Below are 9379 nucleotides of genomic sequence, written 5' to 3'. Positions count from 1 at the left end.
CAGGCTCCCTAGGGAGTGGTCCAGTACCAGCCTGGCGGAGTTTAAGAAGCATTTGGACAACGCTGAGGCACACGGTGTGATTCTTGGGGATGGTCCCGTGCAGGAGCTGGACACTGATGACCCATGTGGGTCCCTTCCAACTCAGGATATTCTACGATTCTATGACCCTGTCATGAGCCGAGCGCGTCGCGACGGACGCCGGCGAAACAGAGGGGCTGAGGGACCGAGCCGGCACCACAGGCTCCGGGCAAGTCCCCGCCGTGCCCAGCTGTCCCCGCCGTGCCCCCGTGTCCCACGTGCCCAGCCGTCCCCGCTGTGTCCAGCTGTCCCTGCCGTGCCCCGCAGCCCCGTCGGGAGGAGCCACAGCCGCACCCCCTCGCCATTCCCCGGGACGCTGTTCACGACAGTGTCGCGGCGTGGCTGCCGTACGGCCGCTGCGCGGCTTCCGCCGGGCTGTGCGGATGGCGTCCGGGCCGGCGGGCGAGCGGAGCCGGGAGCAGCGGGAGCGGGAGGCGCTGCTGGCACAGGTGGGGTGACTGGCCCGGCCCAGCCTTGCCCCGGGGCTGCTCAGCACCCCCCGTTCCCCAGGCTTGGCGCTGGGTGCTCTGCGGGGTCGGTGGGCTCCTGTGCCCAGGGGAGCTGGGCTGCGGCACCCACAGTGGCAGGACGCAGTCTGGAATTTCTGCGTGACAGCCACCTGATTTCCTGCGTTTTGCCGCTTGTAGTATTAATCCTCTCGATGTTTCGCCTATTATGTATTTCTGTGCTTACACCTTTGGAGTCTTTACATTCTCTCTTCAGATTTTTTTATACATTGATAAGATGATAGCACCCTCACTTCCTGGCCTTCTCTAGGCTGAACAGACCCAGCTCTCAGCCTTTCCTTAAATGAGACCTAAAAGGCGACTTCTTCTCCTTGTCTTGTGGCCTGTCTTTCCTAAAGAGCCTGTATCACTCCATTTTAACATTCTGGTCATGGAGTGGTAATATCCTGAAGTTGTGTGCGTGTGTTAAAAAGTCGGAGCCTGATTTCGTAGGATCAATTACTTGCCTGGTGATATGTTGTTGTACTGTAAAAAGAGAATTAGGAGTCTCCCACTCACAGGTGCTTTGGTAGAGATGCTGTGACTTGGAGACCCGTGATAATCCTGATGCATTTTGTTCAAAACCGGCCTGGTTTTGGTATTTGTGGTGGTGGTTCTTGTCACTTGTAGGTAGAGTGAATGCTGAAGTCACAAATGGCACATCACTTAGGAGACATGGCTTGTTTTGGTGTTTAAGGGGACATAACTAGAGAAGTGTAAGAGAAAGACAGAGTATGGAAGGAGAATGAGGTTGTGATGGTGGGCTTTTAACAAAAGGAAGGCCAGCGTAAGCAGCAGCCAAATCTGCCTGGGCAAAGATATTGTCAGAAAAAAAGTAATGGGAAAATGGCCTGGATAGCCTGGTGCTTACACAGCAGAGATGCCTTTTCTTAATGCAAAGCAGAAGGAGAGAGGATTTTATGTAATATATCATGTGGGCATCTCCTTTGCACAGTTATGGAACCATTTCTTGACAATAAAAGTTCCCCTCACAAATTTCCCCCTTTTGACAAGCAGTTGAAGTGAAATTTTTTTACCTTTGTAATAGTGAATCAGACTACCCTGCAAAAGTTTGTTCATGTTGTTAAGATGTCTGTTTCTTTGCTTAAACTTCTCCTTTGCTCAGTTAAACCTCTTGGATGTTCAGAAAATACACTTAACAGCAAGCAAAGCTTACGTGGGGCACTATTATCCTATGTTACCTTTCCTTCACAGCTGGTGCCACTTGTACAGCAAGCTGCCTGGGCCAGTGCCACTGGCTTAGAATCCTAGAGCAGCCCTGGCTGGAAAGACCTTGAAAGATCACTTGGTCCAACCCCTTGTGGGAAAGGGAGCCTAGGTGAGATTATTTAGTCCTCTGTTCAGTCATGTCTTGAAAAACTCCAGTGATGGGGTTAAGGTAACTCCTGGCTGACCATTCAGGAAGCACAGTTCCCCATCCAGGATGCACTCTCACCACGCGAGGCTGTCACTGATGGCACTGAACCCCTTTGTGGAGGGCAGCTCCAGTGAGCCAATATGTGCTCTGCTTGATTCCCTCTACACAGCACTCACAGGCAGTCAGACAAGTTTCCCTTACCAGCTTGACCCCAGGTTTTCCATTGAAGAGTCAGAGACATCTGGATCCTCACAATAATTTAATCAAGGTGCAGAACACAAAGCCAGCTCGAGCCTGGTGCTTCCAAGGAGGAACCCTGAGTAACTGGATCTCTGAGCTTTTATACCCTTGCAGTCTAAGTGTGGCATGGTCTGGGCTGCTCCTGCTGAGTCCTTGGCTCCTGCAGTGTCTCTGAGAGCCTGCTCTCCTGGCTGGCCCCTGAGGTCTCTGTTGTGCAGAGGGGCAGCACCAGCTCACAGCCTTCTTCCTGAGGCACAGGTTGTCTTTGGCACAGTTCCTGTGGTTGCTAGGAAGTTTGGTATCTTGAGCAAGGGGGCTACACTTCTCGCTCCACTGTTAGGATATGTCTCAAAGAGTTCTTTGATGATACTGAATCTTCATAGGTCCTAACTCTCAGGGTTAATTTATTCTTGTAGGTTTAGATTCTGCTTATCAGCCTTGCTGAAGAATGTTAGAGAAAGTGGTTTGGAGTTTTTAGGATGAAACCAAATCTGATATTTTTTCTTATTGCCAAGCTGTAGTATATTAAAAAGGTATGCATGTAGGATCTTTGTTGAATTTTGTAATTTTCTTTGACTTGAGCAAGAAACAGACCATCATTGTATTGTTCAGTATCTTTTTAAAATGCCATGAATACAAATTACTCCTACATGAACATCTTTAAAATGCATCTGCAATATTTGTGTGATACTAAAGAATACCCAGTGTACAACCCTGATTTTCTGGAGTAAGGCAATCACTGATTTTCTTTGTACAGCAGTGGACTCAGTGTTGGCTTTTACCATTCAAAACTAACAGTTGGGGAGTAAATATTTCTATAAAGATGCTACATCATTGCTTAGACAAAAGCTGATCAAGTGTTAGAATTACTGTGAGATGAATAAAGAACAAAGGAAGTGGTTGCACAGACATGTTACCCATTTCTGTGTAATTACAAATAGCTTATACAGCCCTGGTTCCAGCATCTCAAGAAGAAAAACAACCTTGGAGAAGGTGTGAAGAAAGCTGGAGAGATGATCATGGTGCAGACTGGCCAAGGACTCTAGAGGTTTTGAGACAAAGAAAGATAGGCTGATAATAAAGTTAATACAAGAGGGTTCTGTAAAATTGTTAAATGGTATGGAGAAGGGAATAGAAAGTGCTATCTGCTGGTTCTTTCAGGTTAAGAACTAGTTTGTATTAGGGATTTTGCAGGTAGCCAGCTTAAAGCAGACAAAAGAAGTGAACTTTCAGATGATGCACAGAGAAATTCGAGAGTCTCTTGTATAGATGTTGCAAGTACCAGCACTGCACTTCATCCAGACAAGAGTAGCCTAAAATGTAAAGTATATATTGGAAGCTGTTGATTGAAAAGTTGTTGAGCCTCAAATTGCTGGAGAATGCAGGAATATTTTGGAGATGGCTCACTTTGAACTTAAGCCTATACACTTCAGCTTCCCTGGGCATTGCTGGACATTTTTTTACTTGGGATACTAGTTTAGATTCTCAATCTGAGAATGTCAGAGCTCTGAGAAATCCAGTACAGGTAAACAGAATGGAGTATAATTTGTGAATTACTAGCCACTTGATGCTTCAAGTCCATTTTTTGTAGGAATGGATCTGGAGACAGTGATGTTGTTTTCTACAGAAGTTAACCATTAGGGATGCTCTGTCCCTATATGGCTGATGAGAAACCTTCCTGATGTGACTTTTCAGCTTCTTACTGAAAATCACAGTACAGAGTCTGTGTTATATTTCCACATTGTTATATTTTCACTTCCAAGCAACCTAAAGCAAAGGCAGATTCTTTGATTTTCAAATATTCTCTTGGGTGCATTGGGGTAATACTGAAACATAAATTAATGATCAAATGGTTTTCTTTGCTGTTGCTTGTGGAATTGCTGTGTTCATCATCTTAGGAATGTCCTTGAACTATTTCTTTTCCTTGCCATAAGAACAAAAAAATTGAAGTAAGGAGAGGAAATATTGAAGTTTGAGAGTTTCCTCCCCCTACACCCTTTTCTATACCAAAGTTTTAGAATGTGTTAGCAGAAGTGTATCATAAGCATTTTATCCTATACAAGTCCACGTGGGCCAAAGGAAGCTGTAGAGATTCCCTTATTACTTATTTGGCTGATAGGGAAATTTAGGAATGAAAGTGGGGTTTTTTTAAAACTCATTTCATGTTTCCTCTTCCCATTTATGGACCAAATAACCTAATATAGCTATGTAAAAGGGCAATATTTTTAAGGCTTCCCCTGTAGATACTCTATTATTTGTGTGAAAAGTCAATTTAACATTTTATAGTGTGGAAGCTTGAGGATGTCATAGTTGCCATGTCAATACTCTGCTGTCTGCTTTTTAGAAATGGACTTGTTGCTGCCTGTGTGAGAACAGATTAATGTTCTAAGTGTATTGACTTTCTCTGCTTTACTTTGATTATGGCTGGGCTGCCTGCTGCAGTGGAACAGTCAGGCTGTTCAGGGAGGGGATTGTCCTGCTCTGCTCTAGGGCAGCCTCACCTCCAGTGCTGGGGGCAGTTCTGGGTGCCACCATATAAAAAAGACATTAAACTAGAGAGAGTGTCCAAAAGAGGGCCACAAATACAGTGCAGGGCTTAGAGGTTGCAGGTGTATCAGGACTGACTGAGGTCACTTGGCTGGTTCAGTGTAGAGAAGAGGAGACTCAGGGGAGACCTCATCATGGTCTGCAGCTTCCTTGTGAGGGGAAGAGGAGGGGCAGGCACTGATCTGTTCTCTGTGGTGAGCAGTGACAGGACCTGAGGGAATGGCCTGAAGTTGAGTCAGGGGAGGTTTAGGTTGGATATTTTGAGGTTTTTCACCCAGAGTTGGTTGGGCACTGGAACAGGCTCCCCAGGGAGTGGTCACAGCACCAGCCTGACAGAGTTTAAGAAGCATTTGGACAATGCTCTCAAGCACATGGTGTGACTCTTGGGGTGTCCTTTGCAGGGGCAGGGAGTTGGACATTGATGATCTATAGGGGTCCCTTCCAACTCAGGGTATTCTATGATTCTATGAACAGAACTGGGCGAAAACTATTGCAATACTTTTACTCAATGTGTTTTGTTTGTCCTGCTTAGAAAGGCAGCAAGAGATTATCAGGAATTTATCACAGCTGGCTAATGCAGTCAAGACAATTATTTGGTGATGGTAATCCTGGAATCCCTTTACTTTGGGAAGGACATTTGGAAAGCTGTGTAGTCTTTGCTTCTGGTAATCTGAGAAATTTGCAGAAATAACTGTACTTTAGTAGATCTGTTTCTGGAAAGATGAGATATTCAGCCAACTCACCTCGAGGAGCTTTTTGTTATGAAATATTGAACTTGCACTTGTTTTGAGGAACCAAAATGCCACACAATTCATTGACTGAGATTGCTCTTTTAAATCTGGGAAGTGTATTTTTTTATTTGTGTAGTCCGTCTTCCAAACTGCACTGATAAAACCCAGTGGCTGATAGTGTTTATGATAATGATCAGTAATCAAATAATTCAGTGTTGACATGCAAATCATTAGAAAGCTTCAGAAATAGCATCTTGTTTTGATGAGCATGATAGTTCATGACACTGCTATTTTGATTTACAAGTTTACAGCAAGAAAATAATCTGATGGGTGTTGTGATAAGTGCAGAGATGTACATTTTTCCTAGACATGAACACTTCTTATCAAGACTTCAAATTTTGGATTATTCTTTCATCTGTTGTTTTATATGGTATTTTTATATTTTAGGATTGCTCTTCTGTTACTTGGGTTTTTTTCCATGAACTTTGAGTCTTTCACTCTTCAGCCTCTGAGGGTGATGTGATTTGGTCATTCCTTGTGCAGAAAATCCTGCCTTTTAATTTTTAAGGATTACTGACAGATTGGAAGTTGAGTGTAGATAAATAAGACCTTGGTCAAATAATGTATATTATTGAAACAATGAAAATAAATTGACATAAAACAAGTCCATTGCACAAACAAGAAATTGCATGTTTAGTTTTACTTATTTATATTTCTGAAAATTATTTATATTTCTGAAAAAATTGATTTGATATTTGCAAGCCATTATTTTTGGAAACATCTTATTTGATGCTTCTGATTAGACTTCTCCTTTAATTTTTTGGTTTATATTTTTTGTTTTATTTTCTTAAAATTACAACTTAAAATACAACTTAAAAAAAAGCGAACAACAAACAGCGTATAACAGTATCACTGAGTTCACAGTGTTAGAGCTCTAAAGCTGTGAAATCAGCAGCTCTTGTTGGTGAAGTACGATCAGGTATTTCCTCCTAAAAGCCTAACAGTTCTCTTTTTGCAGTGATCAGTATTTGCTGAGGTGATGGAATGCTTGGCAGTATTTCACATTGCAGTTTTCAGTGGAAAAATCTCTCCTTAGGCAGAAATTAGTTGCAAAACACGTCTCTGTTAGGGGTTATAGTTGCTTCTGTGCTGTAATAGCAAGCAATTCCTTTTTGTTCTTTCCCTTTTAAATCTTCATGAAGTGTTAAATCCCCAGCTCTATCTGCTGAAGGAAATAAGCACTTCAGCACTTCAATCTGTGGTATTAGAAGAGTAATGGTACTGAGAAATGAATACTGCCTTTTCACAAAAGATTTTCAGTTTTTTGTCAGAGCACCTCTGTGCATTTTTGCAAGCAACATCTTTGAACAGGACAGGTCATTGTTGAAGGTCAGTGATGAAGACAGATGTCACATTAACAAGAAATACCTATTTATGGTTTCCTAGCAGTAATAGCTTCTAGTTATCTGTTGTGTCTGCATGTGTAGCAGCTGAACCTCTGCTGCCTCCCGGATGTTTCTGACTGAAGGCTGACATCTTCTGTAGCCTGCTCTTTAAATCACATCTGACTTTTGATGATTGATCACAAGAAGCTTAAATGATTGAAGTGATAGTCGCTTCAGTGACCTTTCTTCTGTGCCTTTTGGCAGGTGAAAATAGCAAGAGTGGTGACCTTGCCAGTTGGCAAAGCTGTGTCTGGAGGAGGTGGTGATGCAGGGAGCCCTCTGACTCAGTTGCAACTTCCCAAGTTGGGCTGGAAGCTAAGCTCTTTCTTGTGTTTCCGCTGTTGTCCTCCTTGGGAAGTCTTTGTGGATGTAGCAATAATTGGAATATTGAGACTCAAAAAATAATCTAAGCATTCATCAAAATAAGTGTGTTATTCAGACAGAGAATTGGTATAAAAGCATCAGAGATGCAAAGAAGGGTATGTTCAAGTTCCCTGGAGGTAAGCACTCATGTAACCAGGGTTCTCTGTCCCTGAGCTTTGGAGTGATGGAAAGTAATGGGGTTTTAATACATGGCATATCAACCTTTCTGATACTTGATTATCAAAACAGTTAAAATAGTGGGGTAGTTTTTATGATAGCATGGGAGGTGATCCTGAAATTAGAAAGAGAAGCTCATTGTAGATATTTTGAATGCATTATCTTGGTGTCTGAAGGACTGGCTACATGTTAGATTTTTTGAACTTTCTTAACAGAAAGCTGTTGCGGAAAAGAAGTGTTTTCCACACTTCTTTTCCCCTAAGTGCACTTTGCCCCTTTGTTCCTTGAGCCTTGATGACCTTGCTAGAGTGGCAACTTGTAAGCTTGTTCTGCAGGAAGCTGCACCGTCCTTTTCGTGGGATTTATTTTGTGTCCGGGTGGTCCTGGAAGTGACTTTGCCTGAGACTGGAGTGCAGGAACAGGCCTGGGTGGGTAAGGTGGTGGGAACATGTGAGGGGCAGTGCAGAGAGGAGGAGATGTGTGGAGTGGAGCCCTGCCCTTCAGTGGCAGGTGGCCAGGACAGCAGCTTACTAGCTGGTGCTCTCTCTATTGAATGTTTTTGTCATACTGATGTGATTTTTGTCATAATGATCTGATGTGCTGTATATTTTCTTCTGATTGCTTGTGGAGGAAAAGGGAGTCTTTCTTCTTTTGGATGATGAAGTTGACTATTGAGACATGAGGATTATCATTTAAAGAACTAGAGGCTGACCACAGTTATAGGTGGAAAATTGCAAAGTCTTTGTAATGGTATGGAAAAGTTTCCCAGGCTTTCATGAGAGCTGAAACAGTAAATAGAGTTGAGGTTAGGAAGGAGTGTTGGTCAGGGTTTCTGTGAGCTGGGGAGGGAATTTTTACTTCGTCCCTCCATCTCTTCTGGACATCCTTGAGGGACTGCTGTATAACATTTATTGTGTGACCTGTAACTTGGCTGTTGTCAGTGTCTTTGATCTTTTCTGCTTCTTCCTGGTGTGGCATGATGTAATTTTTATAGCCTTTGGGGTTTGCATCTGCAGTGTATTACAGGCTGCTTTGGAGCAAATTTTATTCATTTAGTAGGTCATGTTGTCAGCTACTGGGCGGGCTGGCCTTAATGACCCACTTGATGGAAACCAGAGAGCACTTTCCTTGAACTTGCTTTCCTCCCACATCCAGATGGGTCTGTGAAATTCAAACCCCTTTCGCCTACTTGTGGTAAAGTCTTTAAAATTTGGCTTTCTTCAGCCATGGCAAACATTGCTGACATAGTGCTGTAGAATAATTACTGTTTTTGTAGCACTGTAACAAGAGACCTTGCAGGATGCCTTGCCAGCCTTAGACTTCACCTTTTTTGTTGCAAAGGAGATCATGAGCAATTTTATTAGGGTGTTGCAGAAGTATGTAGTGTAGCATGATGCTTGTCCTTCTTTGACAGGTTGTTGCTCATAATGTGTTCATGTGTACATGCACAGACTTTTGCATAATTAAAGCATTACTTTTGAAACAGAGGTATTTCAGAAATGTATCATCAGCTATTTATGGAGAAAAAACTGAAAAATATTGCTGTGGTGACCTAAAATGTGCCTCATTTGTAAAGGGGGAAAGTATAAATTATTGGATATTCCTGTGGTATTGTAAGTATTAATGAACCTTAATGTGAATTAAATGCTTAGACTCCTGTGGGTTGACAGATATGAAACTATTAGAGTTGGTCCTCATAGATAGAATGGTAAATCTGACAGGAGAATTAATTAGTTTTTCTTTCTTTTTTACATTTTATGACTTGCTAGTAAGCCCTGCAGCTTTTGAAAAGAAAAGTAGAATATGAAGGTAAGTTTTAAAGCTAATAAAGTAGTGTAGGCAGATTTTCCAGCTCACTTCTACTTGAAGTAATTGTGTGTGTGTGTGAGGGGAAAGTGTCACTAACAATAAAAA

At 42.6% G+C, this 9379-nt stretch overlaps 1 protein-coding gene across 2 annotated transcripts in view; it reads left to right on the top strand.

The window, feature by feature from the left end:
• The first annotated feature begins 438 nt into the window (after positions 1-438).
• Positions 439-9379, top strand: part of CWF19L2 (CWF19 like cell cycle control factor 2) — a 67179-nt gene continuing 58238 nt past the window's right edge. For both annotated transcript variants that reach the window (XM_009102792.4, XM_050980948.1), the window contains exon 1: positions 439-527. In XM_009102792.4, the coding sequence (XP_009101040.2) occupies positions 462-527 (66 nt within the window). In that variant the 5' untranslated portion in view covers positions 439-461. The remainder of the gene's footprint in view (positions 528-9379) is intronic.

This window comes from Serinus canaria, chromosome 1 (assembly GCF_022539315.1).
Source record: "Serinus canaria isolate serCan28SL12 chromosome 1, serCan2020, whole genome shotgun sequence".
Lineage (NCBI taxonomy): Eukaryota > Metazoa > Chordata > Aves > Passeriformes > Fringillidae > Serinus > Serinus canaria.
The sequence above is the reverse complement of the archived record's forward strand: the minus strand, read 5'-3'. Positions and strand labels throughout refer to the sequence as shown.